The following is a 24,530-nucleotide window of genomic DNA, read 5'->3' on the forward strand; positions in this document are numbered from 1 at the left end:
TGCCGCGTGGCATAGAGTCTATCAGTCTGTGGCACTGCTCAGGTGTTATGAGAGCCCATGTTGCTCTGATAGTGGCCTTCAGCTCTTCTGAATTGTTGGGTCTGGCGTATTGCATCTTCCTCTTCACAATACCCCATAGATTTTCTATGGGGTTAAGGTCAGACGAGTTTGCTGGCCAATCAAGAACAGGGATACCATGGTCCTTAAACCAGGTACTGGTAGTTTTGGCACTTTGTGCAGGTGCCAGGTCCTGTTGGAAAATGAAATCTGCATCTCCATAAAGTTCGTCAGCAGCAGGAAGCATGAAGTGCTCTAAAACTTCCTGGTAGATGGCTGCGTTGACCTTGGACCTCAGAAAACACAATGGACCAACACCAGCAGATGACATGGCACCCCAAACCATCACTGACTGTGGAAACTTTACACTGGACCTCAAGCAGCGTGGATTCTGTGCCTCTCCTCTCTTCCTCCAGACTCTGGGACCTTGATTTCCAAAGGAAATGCAAAATTTACTTTCATCAGAGAACATAACTTTGGACCACTCAGCAGCAGTTTTGTCTTTAGCCCAGGCGAGACGCTTCTGACGCTGTCTCTTGTTCAAGAGTGGCTTGACACAAGGAATGCAACAGCTGAAACCCATGTCTTGCATACGTCTGTGCGTGGTGGTTCTTGAAGCACTGACTCCAGCTGCAGTCCACTCTTTGTGAATCTCCCCCACAGTTTTGAATGGGTTTTGTTTCACAATCCTCTCCAGGTTGAGGTTATCCCTATTGCTTGTACACTTTTTTCTACCACATCTTGTCCTTCCCTTCGCCTCTTTATTAATGTGCTTGGACACAGAGCTCTGTGAACAGCCAGCCTCTTTAGCAATGACCTTTTGTGTCTTGCCCTCCTTGTGCAAGGTGTCAATGGTCATCTTTTGGACAACTGTCAAGTCAGCAGTCTTCCCCATGATTGTGTAGCCTACAGAACTAGACTGAGAGACCATTTAAAGGCTTTTGCAGGTGTTTTGAGTTAATTATCTAGAGTGTGGCACCAGGTGTCTTCAATATTGGACCTCTTCACAATATTCTAATTTTCCGAGATAGTGAATTTAGGACTTTCATTAGTTGTCAGTTACAATCATCAAAATTAAAAGAAATAAACATTTGAAATACATCAGTCTGTGTGTAATGAATGAATCTAATATACAAGTTTCACTTTTTGAATGGAATTACTGAAATAAATCAACTTTGTCATGATATTCTAATTTTATGACCGGCACCTGTACTGTATAATACACTAGTGAAACTGCATCTGAAGCATTGAATGCAGTTCTGGTCACCATAGCAGCACTTGAATTTGTACAGAGGATAGCAACCAAATGCATCCCAGTACTTAGGGAGATGACAGACTCAAAGAGTAAAAACCTGATTAAACCTTTAACAGAGAAGACTGTGTGAGAACCTAATCCAAGTCTGTAACATTTTCAGAAACACTGATAAATTACCGTATATACTCGCGGTTAAGTTCTCCCGAGGATAAGTCGGGACTTGATTTTACAGTATAATTTCCTGTACTCTTTAATGTCGGTTGTATAAGTCAAATGCGGAAAACTCATGCTATTGTTCGAAGAGATTATGATATGCTAACGCTCACCTGAGAGAGTAACCACAGAGCACACTGCCTTTCTTTCTATGTTGTGTGCCTCCATGACCACATGGTAATACCCAAACTATTTTAAAGCAACGATTGCACTGTTTTGTGTTTTTTGTATCTCACACCATCATACACCTTTATCGTAAGAGCATCCCTTATCTGCAATGGAACATTCGATCAGAAGAAAATATGAAGTTGGTTTTAAATTAACAGTCGTTGAAGTGGCAAAAGAAATTGGTAACTGCGTTGCTACAACAAAATTTGACGTGTTTGAGAAGCTGGTGAGAGATTGGAGGAAGCAAGAAGTGTTGCATTTTTGAACGGGCATATAAGTTGGGGTCTGATTTTATGATCGATTTTTCGGGTTTCAAGACCCAACTTATACGTGAGGTAGATCCAGGAAAATACTTTGAAACTTAAATGGTGAATCAAGTACTAGAAGACACAAGTGGAAATTAAGGGGAAATTCATTTAAGACTAAAGCCAGGAAGCACTTCTTACCTCAAAGAGTTTTACTAATATGTAACAAACTACAGAGACAAGTAGTTGAAGCAGAAACCTTCATAACTTTAAGTGTCTGGATGAGACACTGGGACAAGCTTAGCTGTTAGCTAAAAAAAACAAGCTTGATGAACACAATAGTTTGTTAAATTACTTATAATCTTATTTTTTAATCTTCTAGCATACTTTTATGGCCATGGACTCTATAATGAGTTATACTTAAAGACATCTAGTGTTTCTCACTTTGGACTGGTTACTAACAAACTCACACTCCGACACAATAGAATAGAATATCTTTTACTAAGATCTTATCTAAGAACGAAATTTAAAACAGCTCTCTCAGAGATGCTTTCATCTCTCACACACATCCTCACACATACACAGATAAAAAAACTGATTGGATTTGTAAAATAATGTAAAAAATAATTAAAATATTAAAAGTGCATTTTAGTAATTGCACAGTTTCTCACATGAAAATACGTCCAAGGCGATTAAGATAGTAAAAGTAGGGACAATGGGCTGAGAAGTTCTTGGGCAGCTAAGGAGTACAAGCTGTTCCTCAGTCTCATATAGCACTTCAGGGCCCCGTAGTGCCTTGCAGAGGGTAGCAATATGAAGATGTATTGGAAAAGGTGAGTATTGTTGCTGATAATTCAGCAGGCCTTGCTGTAACAGCATAATCTGTAGCTGTCTTTCAGAGGGGGGAGGGAGAGTTCAATGATTTTTTTGTGCTGTGTTGACCACACTCTGGAGGGCTGCCCTATTTGCCTCTGAACAGTTTCCAAACCATGCCAGGATGGGGTACGTCAGTAAGCCCACTATTGAGCAGTGATAAAAAGTATTGATCAAAGAGGCAGAGATGTGTTTTTTCCCCCAGTATCCTGAGGAAGTGCAATCTTTGCAAGGCCATCCTCACTGCAGCAGTGGTGTTTATATTCCATTTTAGGTTACTGCTGATGTGGGTCCCTAGAAACTTAAAACTGGTCACCTGCTCCATCTCTTGGTCTTCTATCCTGAGAGGCAGGTGCACGTCCTGTTTCCACCTGAAATCCAGGATGAGCCCCTGTTTAAGGACAGGTTATTTACTGCACACCACCCTGTCAGTCTAGAGACTTCATTCTTGTAAGCAGTCTCATCGCTATTTGAGAGGAGACCCATGACTGTTGTGTCATCTGTGAACTTGATGATAAGGTTTGTGAGATGAATGGGCGTGCAGTCATAGGTGTAATGGGAGTATACAGCAGGGCTGAGCACACACCTTTGCGATGCTCCTGTACTAAGTGTCAGGATTGGAGAAGTGTGAGGACCAAGTCTCACTGTTTGTGGACGGTTGATCAGGAAGCCCATAATCTTCAGGCACAGATGTTTGTGGATTCCTAGGTCCTGTAGCTTCCTGACTAGTATCATGGGGAAAATTGTATTAAAGACAGAGCTATAATCCACGAACAACAGCCTTACATAAGCAACAGCCCCACATAATAAAGACAATGACAATTCGAAACATTACTCTTGTAAGGCAAACTACCAGAAGAGTGGGTGCCAGGGCATGAGGTAGACTTATCCACAATAGTTACTCTTCATCTTGTTAGAGATTGCATACTAGTCCATTAAGGGAATCCTGTAATACTATCACCAATTGTACAATATTCTATGGCAGGCTGCATACATGATCCATAAGCAAAAAGCTCACAATTTTTTGCATGTACACTTTCAGCATGCTAGAGAATACTTAAAAAATCAAATACATAACACACCATGCAGTGTTAAATTTGTGAAAAAAACAGTTGAAGAAATTTGCGTTTACGTTTTCAGGATTTCTGCTGGGACTAGTTATTTTGTGGAAAATGCAAACATACTCAATACTAGGGGGGTCCTCCATTCAGGTTTTTTAACTCTAGAATCCCTGAAGCCTACAAAGAAAACTCGTAATCCCGGGCCACCTTAAATTCCTTTGCATCTTTACATCAGCGTCTTTTGTTTTGTAAATGTGTCGATCAGCACACGCAACAAAGAGCCCGCTATCCCATCCCCGAGACGACGCAGAGAAGATTTTCAGGGCTAAAGTCTTTATCTAGGTGTGAGGTGCCTGGAATTGTAGAGGGTAAATAATATTTTTTAATTTGGAATACATACATTTCATGTGTGTAACGTGTCTACAACAATGTATGTAAAGGTAGGATGGCAGGAATTGTTGAACACATAACTAAAAAAGAAAAGTTTTTGATATTTTAGTAATAATTGACAAAATGTAGACAAGAAATATACTGTATAATGTGTGAGCTGCTCTTATTGTTACTATCCTTCTATATAAAAGCGGTCGGGATTGTCCTTCCATCCCGTAAGTGCTATGCAGGCGCGGAGTTTTCACACACGCCTCGTCCATTTTGCAATGCACGATGGGATTTGTAGTTTTGTTATTCCAGGTAAAAGATGATTTTCTACTCCAGACTCTGCAATATCTTCTTCTTCTTTCTTACTATATAAAAGCGGTCGGGATTGTCCTTCCGTCCCGTGAGTGGAAAGCATAGCGGTATTCTGCTTATCACAGACTTACTACTTGCAGCTTGCGGTACGAAGCGACATGATGTGAGCAGAGTTCTGGTGCTCCCATCATTCCCTTGTTTTTGTGTGCGATGCGCTGGAAAAATAGACAAAATTAATGTTGATGGAGTACAAATGCCACACCATGTAATAAATATCAGGGGGGTTCAAAAGGGCGACCTCAATATACAAAAAAAGTTTACATTTCATCACAAAAATAACAGAAACTACGAGTATTAAAGTAATACCGCTCAAATGCAATATAACCAAATTAATGAATTTGTATAAAATCAAATTGATCTATATATTGAATTGCCTTAAGAAGTGGTCAACTTAAGTCGGTCGCCTTAAAAGGTGGGTCAGCCTAGTTATAGAATAAAAACATACATTTGATTCAAGTCTGTAACAGCCGCTGTAAATTTATGGTACTTGTAAAAGTTAGCATTTTTTTTTATTCAGTTTTAATCTCTCAGTCACATTCATACTCCCCCCAATCTGACACTGCTAGTTTTCAAATAAAGATGTGCTATAACAGAGGCAAACTCAGATGAGGATGAGGGTTCTACATTGGAGAAAGAGAACAGAAGCCCTCCCTGCAAGAAACCGGTCCACTCACAAAAAACCATGCAGCTGCACCAGCAGTAAAGGCAAAAGATGTCACCGTTTACATGCAGCAACAGGTCGGGTGTCATCCTGCCAAGTGCCACATGCATGTCTTTCAAAGAAAAAAGCAGGACTTACAGAGCTTGCCAAGGTATCTTGCAAAGTCCTGTTTGTGATTATGTTTTCTGATGGTCTTTATATGAAAAACATTTATATGTTACTTATATAAAAGCCAGATCAAATGTTATTTACCTCAATTTATTTTACTATCTCCCTACAGCGTAAAGTCACAAGTAGACTGCAGAGCTTCCTGTGTTTGATCGACACCCAATCTGTTGCTGCACCCAAACGGTGCCATCTTTCTCCTTTACACCTGGTGCAGCTGCGTTGTTCTAATGTGTAAGTGGACGTTTCTTGTAAAGAGGGCTTCTGTTCTCCTTCTCCGATGTAGAACCCTCATCTAAGTTCACCTCTGTTATAGCACATCTTTATGTGAAAACAGCAGTGTCAGATTAGGGGGGAGCGTGAATGTGACAGAGAATAAAACTGAATAAGAAAAAAAAGAAAAGAAGATAACTTTTACAAGTACCATAATTTTACACCGGTTATTACAAACTCAAATTAAATGCATGTTTTTATTCTATAATAGTAACAATAAGAGCAGCGCACTACTACTACTTGGAATTGAACCAGCAACCTCTTGATTACAAGTCAGCAGCAGTTCTTACCACTGCACCACCAAAGCTGTCGTATCAGCATCATACCCTAACTCAATTTCTTTTTCTACGATTATATTCTTGAATTAAAGTGCACTTGTTTTGTTATAATTGTACCTTTTGCAAAAGTTTTTATTTGGTATTTGGACTTCCGTCTTCACACATTGTACACTTCATGTATACATTTTGTCAATTATTGCTAAAATATGAAAAATGTTTCTTTTTAGTTATGTGTTCAACAATTCCTGCCTTGCATTTCATCCTACATTTACACAGATCATTGTAGACATGGAACACACATGAAATGCATGTACAGTGATCCCTTCTTATATCGCTCTTCGACTTTCGCGGCTTCACTCCATCGCGGATTTTAAATGTAAGCACATCTAAATATATATCAGGGATTTTTCGCTGGTTTGCGGATTTCTGCGGACAATGGGTCTTTTAATTTATGGTACATCCTTCCTCAGTTTGTTTGCCCAGTTGATTTCATACAAGGGACGCTACTGGCGGATGGCTGAGAAGCTACCCAATCAGAGCACGTATTATGTATTAAATAAAACTCCTCAATGATATACGATACGCTTCCCGCGCAGTGCTTTGCACACTTAAAAACACTAACAGACCGTATTGATTTTTGATTATTTGCTTTTCTCTGTCTCTCTTACTCTCTCTGACATTCTCTGCTCCTGACGGAGGGGATGTGAGCAGAGGGGCTGTTTGCACAGTGGCTGTTTGTTTAGAAAAAATGCTGAAAGACTACTTTCACATTGATCCCTTCATTGTGGCCGCTTTATCGCGGTGCTTCGCATACTTAAAACTTAAAAGCCCTATTGATTTTTGATTGTTTACTTCTCTCTCTCTCTCTCTCTCTCTCTCTGACATTCTCTGCTCCTGACTCGCACTCCTTTGAAGAGGAAGATATGTTTGCATTCTTTTGAATTGTGAGAAAGAACTGTCATCTCTGTCTTGTCATGGAGTACAGATTAAACTTTTGACTAAAGGGTGTTATCTCATGTCTAGAGGGCTCTAATAATGTTAAAAAACGTATTTAGAAGGTCATAAACATGTTGTCTATGCTCTAACTGCGAAAACATTAGATTTATAAATAAAGAATCCTATTTCGTGGAAATCATTTATCTGTATGGAGCGGACTAACCGCGATAAACGAGGGTTTACTGTATAACTGTGCGGAGTATATTTATAAACAGTGTGGGAGAGTTTCTAAGGGCTTAAAATATATAAAAATAACCATACAAACATATGGTTTCTACTTTGCGGATTTTCACCTATCGCGGGGGGGGTTCTGGAATGCAAACCCCGCGATCGAGGAGGGATTACTGTATTCCAAATAATGATATACTGTATTATTTGCCCTATACAACTTCATGCACCTCACATGAAGATAGGGATCATTGGCTTCAGCTAGAAGAACTTTTTGCCTGAGTTGAACGCCGTCGAGGGGTGGGGGTGGAAAAGCAGGCTGCTTGTTGCTTGTGCTGATCAACATATTTACAAAACAGAAGACGCTGATGGAGAGGTGCAAAGGAATTTAAGGTGGGCCGGAACTACAAGTTTTTTCATAGGTGTCAGGGATTCTAGTGTTAAATGTAAATATACCTGAACCTATGTGTTTAAAAAAAAAATGCTGTATTGCAATTAATGATTATATAAAGTGTTAGGATACATTTACTTTATTTATACAGCTGTGTTATTTTCTAGACATTCATAATTCTTAAGGCATTGTCATAAATCTGGATTACCATTTTAAAAATGCAGTTACTTGTTTCTTACCAGAACTTATACTGTATGACACACAGCAACAAATATTAAACACAGTACAAATATATCAAATGTTTGTAAGTCGTTTATCAACAACACAAGACTAACATGCTTAACAGGTTTATACGTAAAAAAGCCATTTTGCTGTTAACAAGACTATTGTTAACTAAGCAGCAATTTCAAGTCCGCCTTTTCTTTATCTATTTGAAAAGCTGTGGCACTTAAAACAAGCTCGCTGTACAACGTCCAACAGTATCCATGTTAATTAAAGCACAAAGAAAAATGGTCTGAATTCATTAAAGTAGCTTTTCCAGCTACTGTGGCAACAAGAAGGGTATTTGGCATGACATCTGGACAAAGGAAGGAGGAAAAGGAAACCTGCTGGAAGAATGGGAAAGATGAAGAAAGAAGACAAGAGTACAAGGAGATAAGGCGCAAGGTGAACAGAGAGGTGGGGTAGGCTAAAGGAAAGGCGTATGATGAAAAAGGAAGAAAGAAAAGGACCTGTACTGGGCTAAACAGAGGGACCAAGCAGGGAAACAGGTGCAGCAGGTCAGGGTGATAAAGAATAAAGATAGAAACATAGAGGAGGGGGTGTTGAGTAGATGGAAAGAGTACTTTGAGAGGCTGATGAATGAAGAGAATTAGAGAGAGAGAAGGTTGGATGATGCGGAGATAGTAAATCAGAAAGTATAATAAGGAGATAGTAAATCAGAAAGTATAATGAGGAAGTAAGGACAGCAATGAAAAGGATGAAGAATGGAAAAGCCGTTGGTCCAGATGATATACCTGTGGAAGCATGGAGGTGTTTAGGAGAGATGGCAGTGGAGTTTTTAACCAGATTGTTTAATGGAATCTTCGAATGTAGAATCTTGGAGTGGAGAAGAAGTGTACTGGTACCGATTTTTAAAAATAAGGGGAATGTGCAGAGCTGTAATAACTACAAGGGGATAAAAATGATGAGTTTCAGCATGTAAATATGGGAAAGAGTAGTGTAAGCTTGGTTAAGAAGGGAAGAGATGATTAGTGAGCAGCAGTATGGTTTAATGCGAGGAAAGTTAATCACAGATACAATGTTTGCTCAGAGGATGTTGATGGAGAAGTATAGAGAAGCCCAGAAGGAGTTGCATTGCATCTTTTGTGGACCTGGAGAAAGCATATGACAGGGTGCCTCGAGAGGAGTTGTGGTATTGTATGGGGAAGTCGGAAGTGGCAGAGAAGTATGTTAGAATTGTACATGATACATATGAGAGAAGTGAAAACTACAGTAGGAGTGACGGATGCATTCAACGTGGAGATGAGATTACATCAGGGATCGGCTCTGAGCCCTTTCTTATTTGCAATGGTTGACAGGTTGACAGACGAGATTAGACAGGAGTCCCCGTGGACTATGATGTTTGCTGATGACACTGATCTGTAGCAAGAGTAGGGAGCAGGTCAAGGAGACTCTGGAGAGTTGGAGGTTTGCTCTAGAGAGGGCAGGAATGAAGGTCAGTAAGGACAAGACAGAATACATGTATGTGAATGAGAGGGTGGTCAGAGGAATGGTGAAAATGCAGGGAGTAGAGTTGGTGAAGGTGAATGAGTTTAAATACTTGGGATCAACAATTCAGAGTAACGGGGATTGTGGAAGAGAGGTGAAAAAGAGAGTGCAAGCAGGGTGGAATGGGTGGAGAAGAGTGTCTGGAGTGATTTGTGACAGACGGGTATCATCAAGAGTGAAAGGGAAGGCCTTCAGGACAGTAGTGAGACCAGCTATGTTATACGGGTCAAAGACATTGGTACTGACCAGAAACCACGAGACAGAGCTGGAGGAGGCAGAGTTAAAGATGTTAAGATTTGCACTGGGTGTGACGAGGACGGGTAGGATTAGAAATGAGTACATTAGAGGGTCAGATCAAGTTGGATGGTTGGGAGACAAAGTTAGAGAGGCGAGATTGCGCTGGTTTGAGCATGTGCAGAGGAGAGATGCTGGGAATATTGGGAAAAGGAGGTTAACACTAGAATTACCAGAGTCTACGAAAAAACTCGCAGATCCAACCCACCTTAAAACCGTTTGCACCTCTCCGCCAGCATCCTTTGTCGTGTAAATGTGCCGATAAAGATAAGCTGCAAGCAGCCAGCTATTCCATCCCTCCCACCGATTTAGAACGTGCACAAACTTCTCCCAGCTCATGCCTTGATTGATTATCTGGTAGTGAAATGGAGTTTTAGAGTGGAAATAATAGATTGTTATTTGGAACACACGCATTTCGTGTGTGTTCCGTTTCTACAGTAATCTGTGTAAACACATTGTTAAAAGAGAAACTTTTTCATATTTTAGTAATAAATGTTACAAAATGTAGGCATAAAATATAGAATGTGTGAAGCATCAAGTCCAAACATCAAATAAACACTTTCACAAAAGGTTCAAGAACAATACAACAGTTTCCATGGCTTAGCAGTATGATTTGCCCTCTCAGAGGACAGCGGGCTTGCTGTGTCTCAGAGACCCGAGTTCGATTCCCCATTGGGGAGAAACTGTTTTTTCTTCTTAACTTCAAATGGAGATAAAATTTATAAATCGTTATGCACTGTCAGTTAATGAGATTGTTATATTTTCATGTGGGATGCTCCTTTTAAAATTTTTTTTAACAATTGAAACTGCAATTAACATGAACAAGTGTCCTTATAACTTATTTTTAAGATCCATAACACAGACAGACAGACAGAGCACTGCATAAGAGAGAAACAGACAGGCAGAGAAGTCACTAGATATATTAAACAGTGAAGGCACATGTACTGAAAGAAAAAAATATCAACATGTGCGTTAATCTAAATGCACAACACAATGCACATGTATTGAAAGAAAAAAAGAACATGTGTGTTGATCTTGCTGCACTGAAAAAGCTCTAATCCCCCACCCCATCTGACTCTAAGTAACAGCGCAAGTACATACGCTAAACCAAGTGCATGTGTGTACTGTATAATATTAAAAAGAGCAGCTTACTACTGAAAATGGCAAATATAGGAGTGAGTGGGGATCAAACCGGGGACTCTTGATTACACTTGGTTTGCGTCTGTACTTGCGCTGTTACTTAGAGATAGATGGATGGGGTGGGGTGGGGTGTTGGGGGAGGGTCTGGGTTAGAGCGCGTGAACTTTTTCAGTGCAGCAAGATCATGCACATGTTGATGTTTTTTATCTTTCATGTGTCTTCCCTGTTTGATTATACAGTGGGATGCAAAAGTTTGAGCAACCTTGTTAATAGTCATTATATTCCTGTATAAATCGTTGGTTGTTACGATAAAAAATGTCAGTTAAATATATCATATAGGAGACAAACACAGTGATATTTGAGAAGTGAAATGAAGTTTATTGGATTTACAGAAAGTGTGCAATAATAGTTCAAACAAAATCAGGCAGGTGCATATATTTGGGCACCACAAAAAAGAAATGAAATCAATATTTAGTAGATCCGCCTTTTGCAGAAATTACAGCCTCTAAATGCTTCCTGTAGGTTCCAATGAGAGTCTGGATTGTGGTTGAAGGTATTTTGGACCATTCCTCTTTACAAAACATCTCTAGTTCATTCAGGTTTGATGGCTTCCGAGCATGGACAGCCTCACACCACAGATTTTCAATTATATTCAGGTCTGGGGACTGAGATGGCCATTCCAGAAGTTGTACTTGTTCCTCTGCATGAATGCCTTAGTGGATTTTGAGCAGTGTTTCGGGTCGTTGTCTTGTTGAAAGATCCAGCCCTGGCGCAGCTTCAGCTTTGTCACTGATTCCTGGACATTGGTCTCCAGAATCTGCTGATACTGAGTGGAATCCATGCGTCCCTCAACTTTGACAAGATTCCCAGTCCCTGCACTGGCCACACAGCCCCACAGCATGATGGAACCACCACCATATTTTACTGTAGGTAGCAGGTGTTTTTCTTGGAATGCTGTGTTCTTTTTCCTCCATGCATAATGCCCCTTGTTATGCCCAAATAACTCAATTTTAGTTTCATCAGTCCACAGCACCTTATTCCAAAATGAAGCTGGCTTTTCCAAATGTGCTTGAGCATACCTCAAGCGGCTGTTTGTGCTGTGGGCGGAGAAAAGGCTTCCTCTGCATCACTCTCGCATACAGCATCTCCTTGTGTAAAGTGTGCCGAATGGTTGAACGATGCACAGTGACTCCATCTGCTGCAAGATGATGTTGTAGGTCTTTGGTGCTGGTCTGTGGGTTGACTCTGACTGTTCTCACCATTCGTCGCTTCTGTCTATCCGAAATCTTTCTTGGTCTGCCACTTCGAGCCTCACCTTGAACTGAACCTGTGGTCTTCCATTTCCTCAATATGTTCCTAACTGTGGAAACAGACAGCTTAAATCTCTGGGACAGCTTTCTGTATCCTTCCCTAAACCATGATGGTGAACAATCTTTGTCTTCAGGTCATTTGAGAGTTGTTTTGTGACCCCCCATGTTGCTACTCTTCAGAGAAAATTAAAGGAGGAGGGAAACTTACAATTGACCCCCTTAAATACTCTTTCTCATTATAGGATTCACCTGTGTATGTAGGTCAGGGGCCACGGAGCTTACCAAGCCAATTTGAGTTCCAATAATTAGTTCTAAAAGTTTTGGAATCAATAAAATGACAACGGTGCCCAAATTTATGCACCTGCCTGATTTTGTTTGAACAATTATTGCACACTTTCTGTAAATCCAATAAACTTCATTTCACTTCTCAATTATCACTGTGTGTGTCTCCTATATGATATATTTAACTGACATTTTTTATCGTAACAACCAACGATTTATACAGGAAAATAATGACTATTAACAAGGTTGCCCAAACTTTTGCATCCCACTGTACATCTAGTGACTTGTGCCTGTCTCTCTCTCTATTATGTAGTGCTGTCTGTCTGTGTGTTATGGATCTTAAAAATAACAGTTATATGGACACTTGTTCATATTAACTGCAGTCTGAATTGTTAAAAAATATTTTAAAAGGAGCATCCCACATGAAAATATAACAATCTCATTAACAGACAGTGAATACTGATTTAGAAATTTTAAGTCCATTTGAGGTTAAAAAGAAAAAACACTTTCTCCTCAACTGGGAATCAAACTCGGGTCTCTGAGACACAGCAAGCCTGCTGTCCTCAGAGGGAAAATCATACCGCTAAGCCATGGAAGCTGTCATATTGTTCTTGAACCTTTTGTGAAAGTGTTTATTTGATATTTGGACGTCATGCTTCACACAATCTATAGTTTGTCTAAATTTTGTAACATGTATTACTAAAATATGAAAAAGTTTCTCTTTTAACAATGTGTTTACACAGATTACTGTAGAAACGGAACACACACGAAATGCATGTGTTCCAAATAACGATCTATTACTTCCACTCTAAAACTCCTATTCACTCCCAGATAATCAATCAAGGCATGAGCTGGGAGAAGTTCACGTATGTTCTAAGTCGGTGGGGGGATGGAATAGCCGGCTGCTTGCAGCTTGTCTTTATCAGCACATTTACATGACAAAGGACACTGGCGGAGAGTTGCGATGGGATTTAAGGTGGGCTGGATCTACGAGTTTTTTTTCGTAGACTCTGGTAATTCTAGTGTTAAAGAGAGCTGCCAGGCAAGAGGAAAAGAGGATGGCCTAAGAGAAGGTTTACGGATGTGGTGAGAGATGACATGCAGGTGGTGGCTGTAATAGTGCAAAATTCAGAATACAGGGTGATATGGAAGAAGTGGCAACCCCTAACAGGAGTAGCCGAACAAAGAAGAAACAACATTAAAAAAAATATATTTACCGCTTGGCATTTGTCTTTAGTAATGTGTAGAAAAATGCTTACTACTTTTAGAAGGATGTTAACCCTTTTTATTAGCAACTGAGATATACTGTATAGAGAGGCCTAAATGCAGAGGTTCATGTTTTTTTTTTTGAAAAAAATCAGTATTGGCTTAAAAACAAATAAAAAATGAATCTTTTGCTCACGACACATTTTTTTAATGTATTTTAGACCCTTCGCTGCTATCTATTTGTGGCTCACGGATGATTAGACTTAGCTAATTTTAATTTTGCACTTATATTTCAATGCAGTGCATAACAAAGTTACGCAACATGTGCAAATGAGGACAGTGAATGTGAAGATTGACAATCCCCTGTACTCATTAGTAAATTCTTAACCTACTAATGATGCAAATATAAAGCTTACAATACCAAATGTAACCCTAACAGAGGGATTCTCTGACAAACCAGATTTTAAAAGAACGTTATTAAAAAAAAAAAGCCTTAAAACGTTTATAGAAAATACACAGACTTACCTTGGAATTTGCTAATTCACACAGATTTAATCAAGTGAAAATTTTCTAAATTCAAAAATTGTTTTATGTTAGCAGAAGGGTTATTATAGTTAATTAAACCTAAAATGAAAACTGTAACTATTATTAAAAAAACATTTTTGTAAACTTAAATAAAATAATAAAACCAAAATGAAAAACTAAAACTAAATTAAACTATTAAGTAGCTGGAAAGACCAACTAAAATAAAATAATTTACTAAAGTTATTTTTAGTTGTTTTTGAATGAATATTCTTGACGTTAGTCTTTAACCCTTGTTTAACACATTTATCTCTAAAACAGAAAGTCATCCACCAAAAGCCGCTGCATATATTCATCCAATGAATGGCAGCTGGTTACGGAGGGCAAGTGTTCACACAGCATTTGCGGTGAGAAAGCAAGCTGAATACAGGCGCATACAGAATTTGAAATAGAAAGCGATTTACGTGCTGCCTTTGCGCTTGTTGTATATCAACATGTAATTCATACGCCTGAAATTGGAATGTGCTGGTCAACAAAACCTTGACCATATGGACAGAAAAATCACTACTGTGTAATGTGTCAGTTTATTTCTCAGGTGTCTGCCTTTTGTTGACAGTATTCACCTGCCACTTCGCAAAAGAAGAAATTTTTTTGACCTCGAGATTTTGAAGAATCTTGACGTTTTAGACCTCTCCGAGTCCTAAAATACCATTTTCTGGAATTATCTGTGTGTGTGTGTATAAACATGATTAACTCCAAAACGCAACGAAATAGATAGATGAAATTCGGCATGTGGTTGTTACACCAAATTTGTAGATCTGTGTTAAGTTTTGGGCCAAATCCATCAACTGGAAGAGGTACTTTACACGAGCACGAACTTGATTTTTTTTTTTATTATTATTACTAGCAAAATACCCGCGCTTCGCAGCGGCGAAGTACTGCATTCAAATTTTTATTAGGAAGAAAATTAAGCCTTTTTAAACTGTGGGACAATATGCCAATAATTATTTGTTAAGGATCTCTTTGTATACCATGTTGTCAGTTCGGCCGTCCGGTTGTAACATGACCAAGCTGTGCGCTGAGCTTACTCTTGAGTATGCAACTTACAGTTGGCCATGTGAACAGTAATCTTGTCTCAAATCTCACAGCTTGGATTGCTGCTGTCATAATCGGTTTGAGATCCATGGTTTGTTTCAATTACGACAGTATTTGCAGGATTTGTTGTGTTGAAGTGACATTTGGCATCTGTCAAGCGTTGTAAGCACACAACCGGTTTCATCGATAAAATCACATCCAGCTTTTGAGAGTTTAAACATTCATAAACATCAAAGTGTCCACTACTGAAATCGTCACCTGTGAATCTAAGATGTTTAAGAGGCATTGGCGGTTGTCAAAAGGTGTAAAATATTTGGCCATTTCGGTACACTTGAAAGCGACAAACGAACAATTCAGCGGCAGCCATCAACTCACATGCAGAACCATAGGTGAAGGGCTTAAGCATTTCACTCTTCTAGTGCTCCTGTGTAGTATAATTATCTCCTGTACCGTCATCAGTCCACACCTTGAACCTGTCCCAGTCATTCAATACATAAGACAGAATGTTCCTCCGGATATCAAGAGTGAGCCTGATATGGCCATGCAATATGTAACAAAGAGAATGGAAAAGGTAGGTGGTATCTCCGGGTATGGAAACCACTCGGTAAGTGACAGTTCTTTGATCGAAAGAATTTCTTGAAGATGGGCCCATAAGTAACAAAGACTGTTGAAAAGTTTAATATGACAGCCGACAGTGGCATCATACTACCGAAATATGTACATTGGTTTCAGTTAGTAGAGGGAAGCCGCCTACCAAATTTCGAGAAGATGGGGCCATAAATAAGAAAGTTCAACATGGCAGACGTTGTTGACCGTTATGACCATTACGCGTAGAATTTCGAAATGAAACCTGCTTAACTTTTGTAAGTAAGCTGTAAGGAATGAGCCTTGCAAATTTCAGCCTTCTACCTATACGGGAAGTTGGAGAATTAGTGATGCTGGAAAATTCAATATGGCGGCTGACAGTGGCGTCATACCACTGAAATAAGCATACATTGGTTTGGTTAGCTAAGGGAAGCCACCTACCAAATTTCGTGAAGATGGGGCCGTAAATAAGAAAGTTCAACATGGCGGACGTTGTCGACCGTTATGACCGTTACACGTAGAATTTCGAAATGAAACCTGCTTAACTTTTTTAAGTAAGCTGTAAGGAATGGGGCTGCCAAATTTCAGCCTTCTACCTACACAGGAAGTTGGAGAATTAGTGACGTGTGGAAAATTCAATATGGCGGCCGACAATGGCGTCATACCACCGAAATAAGTACGTACATCGGTTTTGGCTAGCACCGGGAAGCCACCTACCAAATTTCGTGAAGATGGGGTCAGCCTTCTACCTACACGGGAAGTTTGAAAATTGGTGACGCTGGAAAATTCAATATGGCGGCCAACAATGGCGTCATACCACCGAAATAAGTACGTACATCGGTTTTGGTTAGCGCAGGGAAGCCGCCTACCAAATTTCGTGAAGATGGGGCCATAAATAAGAAAATTCAACATGGCGGACGTTATCGACCATTATCGACCGGTATGACCGTTACGTGTAGAATTTCTAAATGAAACCTGCTTAACTTTTGTAAGTAAGCTGTAAGGAATGAGCCTGCCAAATTTCAGCCTTCTACCTACACGGGAAGTTGGAGAATTAGTGATGAGTCAGTGAGTCAGTGAGGGCTTTGCCTTTTATTTTATGAGTCCAATTTATTCAACTTTACTTTTATAATAATTGCTCAATATATTATTAATTTGTTTTGTTGTTAATGGTTCTTTATACATACTATAAAAATTTAATCATTGTCTTGTGGTTTACTCCTCAAATATTCATCCCCATATCTGAGTATGCGAGAAAGTCTAAGGGAGACCACTCCCTATTTTTGAAAATAAAACGACACTGATCGAGAGACTGACTATTGTCATCATACATGTTCGGCATATTGTTAATGACCAATCGTTTTTGCTTTAAAAACATAAATTTAACAACGAAGCAATACAAACTTTGTAAAACTCCTGAATTGGCAACGTCTCTACTGAACTACAGGCAGGTAGGTTGGCGAAGAGAGTCTGTTAAGTGATGAAAAACTAAACATACTAATATGCTTTTGTATTTATTCTATATTTATTCATCTTTTTTAGTTCATATTTACAGCTCAAAATACCTGATATTGTGAAAATAATCCAGTAGCAGAATTATATTTTCAAAAATGTGTCCCCTTTTTTTCAATGTTTCTCTCTTTCAAAATAGATATTTGAAATATCATTCTTTGTTCTTAGCATCAGCCACATCATAAATATTGCATACCAGGGATTTTTCCTGCCTTGCATCCAAACCTGCTGGGGTAGGTTGCAGGTTTTCTGTGATCCTACTCTGGATAGACAGGTATAGATAATGTATATATTGTTCTTAATCTCAGATGCTGTCTCTGTCGTTTTGTGGCTATCCAAAAACTTATTACCTGCTATTACTCTGCTCATTAACTGTTTACTGTTCTTATGCATGGGCTATTCAAGTCTCACCACCCCTAACCTTCACACTACATGCTTGTTTTTCTTGGTTTTCTTCAATACAGCTAGGTGGGAGGTCCTGTTCTTCCTACGCTGCCGTGATTTTCATGATCACATCTGTCAGAACACAGTAAAATCTGTTTTGTGATTTTTCTTTTCAGGCCTACAGGTGACAAAATTCTGTTTATAAATTGTATGCACCCGAGACGGAACCAGAGATCAATATGGCTGGTAGAAAATAAAGCCCAGTATGCCAGATTTTTGATTGCAATATTGAAAGCATTCATTATAAACACATTAACTTGGAGCAAGATGTGTTATGTGTTGTAGACATTTTGAGTGAAAAAACCTCAAACCTTAAAATTTACCTAAATTTCATTTCAAATTGGCTCATTCTGGGAAATAAAAGGAAAAGAAAAAGTTCCAACAGTCCGCGCAAATGAAAATATTTAAAAAATAAAATTGTGTAAAATTGTTCATATTCAGAATCTGGTTTTGATTATGCTTGTTTTTATCAGACCAAAACAAAACCAGATAGTAAACCATGTAATAATATATGATCCAGCTTAGGTCCAGTAGGTTACTACCTACTAGGAAAATATGCCTGGACTTGTGTTTTTTTTTTTTAACTCTTTTAGGACAGATGCCGACTTTTGTCGACAGGGGGGGTTGAGGGTGCATGTCAACATCCAGGGGTAGAGGGCAACAATCAGCTGTTAATGGTGACAAAACTCACTGTTACGTCACAGGCATTCCCTCTCCGCTTGGAGGAATTTTAGACTCATTAACTCGGCATCTAATCCTTGCATGTGCATGAGTTACGAAATGTAAACAAAGGCAAGATGGTATTGACATCTCACGAGGAAGTGAAGCGAGCACAGAAAAGAAAATACTCAGCAGATGATGTTTTCTGCATTACCGTTAAGTCGGACTATGTGCTTGTACCGCATTCTCGTTTTTCAAAGTGGAAACCCACAATAAAAGACGAGATGAAGGGCTTTGTGGCATTACAAATAGAGATGGGACTAGACTGGTGATAGAACTTCAGGGAGCACTGGTCCAAATGTACTTTGTCCCCTGGTGGCTTTGGACAGGTTATGCCGCGTGATAGGTGCAATGTGGCAATGCATGTAATTGGCTGCTTTGAGCGATATCATACTTTGCTGTGTAACATGTATGTGATATGTATGTGAAATCATATAGTATGCAGGCTCAAACATCATGCAAGACAGTAACATTTGTCAAAAGTAAATATTTTTTGTTGATGTGATATGTTAAACCATTGCTTTGTGTGTTTTTTTTTTTTTTTTAAAAAGTTATTTTTTGGAAAAATATTCAACCTTGGGAGAAAAGAGACAAAAAAAAATTGCCCAAAAAGAGTTAATATGGTTATTTACTCACTGTAATGTTAAATCGTTATATTATGCATATGTAGCAATTTACATGAAAATAAAAATCTTTTTAAATTGTACAACAGCATCCCAATATGCAAACAAAGTAACCGCAAAGAGGCTAACACGTAGCTCAGGCACAGGGGTTGGTGGCGAAGAGTGCAGGGGTCAAAGCCCTCTAGTCTATATATAAATATATCTACATATAAATACACACACAACTCCTCCAACATTATTTTAAAAAAATCCTGCATAACCATAAATAATGAAATAATTAAAAAAAAAAAAAAAAAAGGATGCTCACCTGGAGTCTCCTCACTCTGTATAGTTTTTTGCTGCTTTTGTCTTAAAGGCAACAAAGGATGAGAAGGGCTTACTCCTGAACTGCTTTTACTACAATAAAACAAAATATTTACAATTTTCAAATTAAACTATAGCAAAGGTTAAATAACATTCTAATTTTCAAAACTAAAACATACAATTAAAATATTTTCATTAAAAGAATAGGTTTGATATTTTTTACTTAAGCCTATTTTGATTTTATAATTGACTAACAGGAGCACCAACCAGCTCTTCTTGGGGTCAGAGCACCAAGTAAATTTCGGCACAAAACACTCAAGTACAAAAGGGGAATTCAATCTTAATTTAGTGGAAATTGACACATTGGTGTGGATTTGTAGACCACAGAAATGAAAACAATTGTACACGTCTTTGGCTAAATTTAGGAGCAAAATGTTGTCTATAGTCATCCCCTGCAAAAATAATCTGTGCAAAACTTGTCTAAGTTATGTTCAACAGTGTAAATTTGAAAACTGGACAAAGAAACAAACATAGAGCCTGATATTACATTTTTGGTCCTTTTTCTGTGGCAAGTTTACTTTTTATCTTCCAATAGTATGATCTTGATCTCTCAAAAAATGAACAGATTTTTGTCAAAACAGTTCTAACAAGAACTTATTTAACACATGTGCAATATTAAAGTATAAATTAATATGCAGGAGCATAATTAGTTTTTAGCAAATTTTATCTGTGTGTCCTTCTACTATATTGTTCAAAATTCTGAACTGTTTATGGAAATGCAAGCTTTTTATAGTATTACTTAATATAGTTTATAGGCAACAGCAAGAAAAACCCCAAAGAGGCAATGGTTTTATAGGTGGTAGCCACAGACGATTGCTTTCTCTTTATCCTTCCTGACCGATTGTTCTCTAGTTTTGCGTTTTGCTAGTGTCCTTGTCATTAACTGGTAGCATGAAGTGGTACCTGCAGCTGATTCAGGTTGCATAGGTATTTAAGCTCCTCCAGGATGGCACATCTATACATGCTGTTGCAATAAGGCTTGCTGTTTCTCCCAGCACAGATACCAGGAGACAGATAGCTACACAAGGAGATGCCAGGAGATGGACCGTTACAAGGGTACGTGCAGGCCAATCAATGGAATCAATGCCTCTGTAATCCAGAAACTGCACATACACTCTGGTCACATGAGGCCGGGCACTGTCCTGCACCAGGAAGAACCCAAGGCCCACTGAATGGCTCTATGGATTTCATCCCAGTACCTAACAGCAATCAGGGTACTGCTGCCTAGCACATGGAGGTCTGTGTGACCCTCCAAGGATATGCTGCCTTAGACTATCACTGACCCAACCACCAAACCAGTCATACTGAATGATGTTGCAGGCTGAACAACATTCATCAAGGTGTCTCCAGATTCTTTCACGCTTTCACATCTCAGTGTGAACCTGAGAACAGGGTGCCAATAGCAGAGCTGACAAATATGGGATTATCTAGCGAACACCTATCGAGCTACATGCTGATGGCTTGCGAATACAAGTCTGATTAAAGGATGTCTGGCCTCCATGCCAACCTCATGGAGTCTGTTTCTGACAGTTTGGGCCAAAACATGCACACCAGTAGCTGGAGGTAATTTTGCAAGGCTCTGGCAGTGCCACTCCTGTTTCTCCTTGCCCAAAGGAGCAGATACTGCTCCTTAATGCTCTTCTATGGCTATGTCAAGGTCTCCGCATGCAACAGTTCATCTCATGATAACTCCTCAATGCTCTTGCGACTGAGCTAGGAGACGCAGCACAACTTTTATGACAACAAGTAAGAATGTGCCACCCTGGAGGAGCTGGACTTCCTCTGCAACCTGAATCGGCTGCAGGTACTGCCTCATGCTACCAGTAGTGACAAGGAGACTAGCAAAACACAAAACTATAGAAGAATTACTGAGGGAGGATAAGAAGAGAGTAATCGTCTGTGGCCACCACCTACAAAACCATTCCCTTTTTGGTGGTTTTTCTTGCTGTTGTCTCTCCAGTGAACCTGTTGTCACTTTCATTTGCAGAAAAGCAAGGGAAGTTGATTCAAAATCGCTTATGCTTCCTAACTGGACAGATACTGTAAGTATCCCTGAAACGTAACTGACTTGGTGTTACGACTGTAATGATTATGAGTACCCTTAGTTTTGTTTTGAGCAGTGTATTATAAATCAATGATCTGGAGCAAATCACAGTATATTATTGGCAAAAACAGCATTCATTTTGAAAGAAAAAACAATCTATAGCTCAGATTCATGAATATGTATCTTCAGCATTAAATAAAGTAAAGGTACAATTAAACAATAGAAATTAGTGTAATCATACCACTCAGACATCGTCTATAACATATATAATTGTGGACAAAGAAAAACAATATGTTTTCTCTGCATTTCATTTATTGCGCCATTAACAATTTGACAATATATAATTATATCAGAAACATCTAATCATAACCAAAAATTGCATAAAATCATTATACTAGCAGAAACTTCAAACTATCAGTTAAGATTTTGACAGTTTTCCCTCCTCAAATGGTCAGATTTAATAAGGGGTGCGCATGATGCCACTGACAAATCAATATGTAAATTAAACACTTAAAACATCAAGAAATAAGAGTAATAAAAAGTAGATCTGGTGAATGAAATAACAGTAAACTGACATAAAAAATAAATAGAAGTTTCTACTTATTTATTTACACAAGTATTGATGACGAAAGGTGATGAGTATCCATACTGACCGCACTGATGAATGCAGAAATGTAAAATTCAGAAAGTGCTACATGGAAACAACACAGAAGAAACAGACTTACAGAAAGTCAGACTCTTCAAGGTGCAGGTAGTACCTGTTACATATATCTGGACAATTCTGTATCAAGGGAGGTGTTTCTGCAGGACTGGACATGCTGGCTGGGCTCACCATGAAGCTGCGCTTAGTTGCATTTGAGATGGGAATTGGAGGACGAACACCTTTTGGCTGTAGCATGACTCGAGCTGAAAAGAAGGTTTTTTGTTAAATAAGGCTGTTTCAAATAAGGATATGTTGAAAGTAAAATTCCAACTCGGCTTGCTATTTAAATCATTTTTACAAAGGTAAAAAGTCAAAAATACAAGTATAAAAACACACTTGTCTGAAATGTTGTACATGCTTCATATATGATGATCAGTATATGCTACTAACTTGATCACAGAACTGTAGAAAAAGCGTGAGAATTAACATGAGCAGGACATTGATCAGCATCATTTTTACAATAAAACAACAGTATAATGCAAAACATGCAGTGGGTATCCGGAAAGAGACCAACTCTCATTTAGTGTTGCAGTGTCTCATACGTGCAAACATAATTAAAAAATTACAATGGTCCTTCAAAACAAACTAGTTCATTTTTGACAGTGAAGTTCAAAAACAGAGAATATCTATGCAAATAGAATTTAAACTGCCATGATTTATCTCTGTCACTTCCATAAACAATTACTTCTAAGAAATAGGGCATACAGAATCTACAACTAGTCAAGAAGATGATCTCTAAACAAAATAAAATATATAAATCAAATTGTAGTAGTAATAAAACATCTACAATTCCAAGCAAGTTAATTTTCTCAGTCCCAAATCTGTTCAAGCTCAAGTAGATATCAAATATTTTGGAGTTCATTATCACTCATTGGTTACCTTTCTGGTTTCTTATTGACTTTCTTATTAATTTTAAAATGTCATATGACATTTTAGTATCTGTCTGTGCAATATAACATTATGCAACCACATTATAACAGAATAAGTAATAACTAAATGTTTCTCAAGGAACAAGTGTGGCCAAATTCATGGTTTTCAACAGTATGATTTGAATATTCTACGATTACATGAATTTAAAATTACGGCATTTTTTACACATATTGAATTGATAAATTGTTATAAGGACTGGAGGGATTTATAAAAAAAAATGTATGGCTGTAGAGTGATGTAATATCTCTGGATTTTGTGTGATGTTTATTATTTGACGATGTGTAGTAGCGGGACCCTGGGACACCTCAATGCTGGAAGTACCAGGGGTGCAAGCATGGCCAGAGTGTTACCTCTCCCGGGAAACTAGATGGCAGCCCCCCTGGGTTGCAGCAGCGTCTCGGTCTCCCGCAGGGCTTCTCGGGAGTTGGAGTTTAATACAGCCCTGTTGGGATCTGCAGGTGCACACCCGGAAGTACTGCCAGAAGCTAGGTCATCAACCACCTGAAGCACTACCAGGTGCAGTATAAAAGGAGCCAGCAGACACTACTCGGGGAGCCAGAGTCGGGAGGAGTAAGTAATCATATTCAAACATGGCTTGGGGAAACTTAACTGAATTAAAAACACAAAGAATTTCCAAATGCCTTTATTTAAAAAAAATCCTGGCATTTAGTGACCTGGTGCAACAAATACTGCTGCCACAACATTAAAAGTAGCTCATAAGTAAACACATAGTCTTACTGATCAAGGCATAGAAAAATGGAACAGCCGCCACCTTCTTAGTGATGGTAGCTTAAGGCTATGACCACATCATTCTTTCCGGCTCATGAAAATGTACAAGCCTTCTTGATAAATAGTACACTTTTATGACAATTAACCAAATTTTATGAACTCTGCTGATAAATTGCTTTTAGATACGTTTCAACTAATCCAAGAAGTCTATCATACCTGCCATGGATACTAATGATACAGAGACCATGCATTAAGAGATGATCTTAATTTCCAATCTGCTGATGGAAAAAAAAATGGATGGAAGCAAATGTGAAAATGCTGTCTCCTTTTTCTTATTTGATGGCTGAAGTGTCCAATATCGGGTTAAAACAACTGAAGATTCAAAAGGAGGTACAGAAACAAAATCTAAAGATTCCCAGCATAGGAAATCAATCTGGAGCTTGTTTAAAGAAATTCAAGGTTCTACAATGAAAACAGTGGTCAGCCAACTGCTACACTTATAGTAGGAGTGAAGGAATGTATAGAGATATACAGTATTAACAGTCCAGACTTTTATGATGTTTTATTATCTTGGAGTGATTACAAAATACTGAAACTTTTAATTTCTTGTTCACTAGATTGATGGAAAGGGGATGTCAGAATTGGCTCAAGTAAGATAGTGCTATATGCCTGACTAACAGAAACACTACCCAATTTCCTTCCTT

General features: G+C 38.7%; 1 protein-coding gene across 6 annotated transcripts in view; it reads right to left on the reverse strand.

Moving 5' to 3' along the window:
• The window catches only part of camsap1b (calmodulin regulated spectrin-associated protein 1b), a 174,039-nt gene that overhangs the window by 67,566 nt on the left and 81,943 nt on the right, over positions 1 to 24,530 (reverse strand). For 4 of the 6 annotated variants that reach the window (XM_039763848.1, XM_039763847.1, XM_039763852.1 and 1 more), the window contains 2 exons: positions 22,190 to 22,370; positions 19,365 to 19,453 (listed from right to left, as the gene is read on the reverse strand). In XM_039763848.1, the coding sequence (XP_039619782.1) occupies positions 19,365 to 19,453; positions 22,190 to 22,370 (270 nt within the window). The remainder of the gene's footprint in view (positions 1 to 19,364; positions 19,454 to 22,189; positions 22,371 to 24,530) is intronic. The other 2 variants (XM_039763849.1, XM_039763853.1) reach the window with 1 other exon arrangement.

Source organism: Polypterus senegalus, chromosome 9 (genome assembly GCF_016835505.1).
Source record: "Polypterus senegalus isolate Bchr_013 chromosome 9, ASM1683550v1, whole genome shotgun sequence".
Classification (NCBI taxonomy): Eukaryota; Metazoa; Chordata; class Cladistia; order Polypteriformes; family Polypteridae; genus Polypterus; species Polypterus senegalus.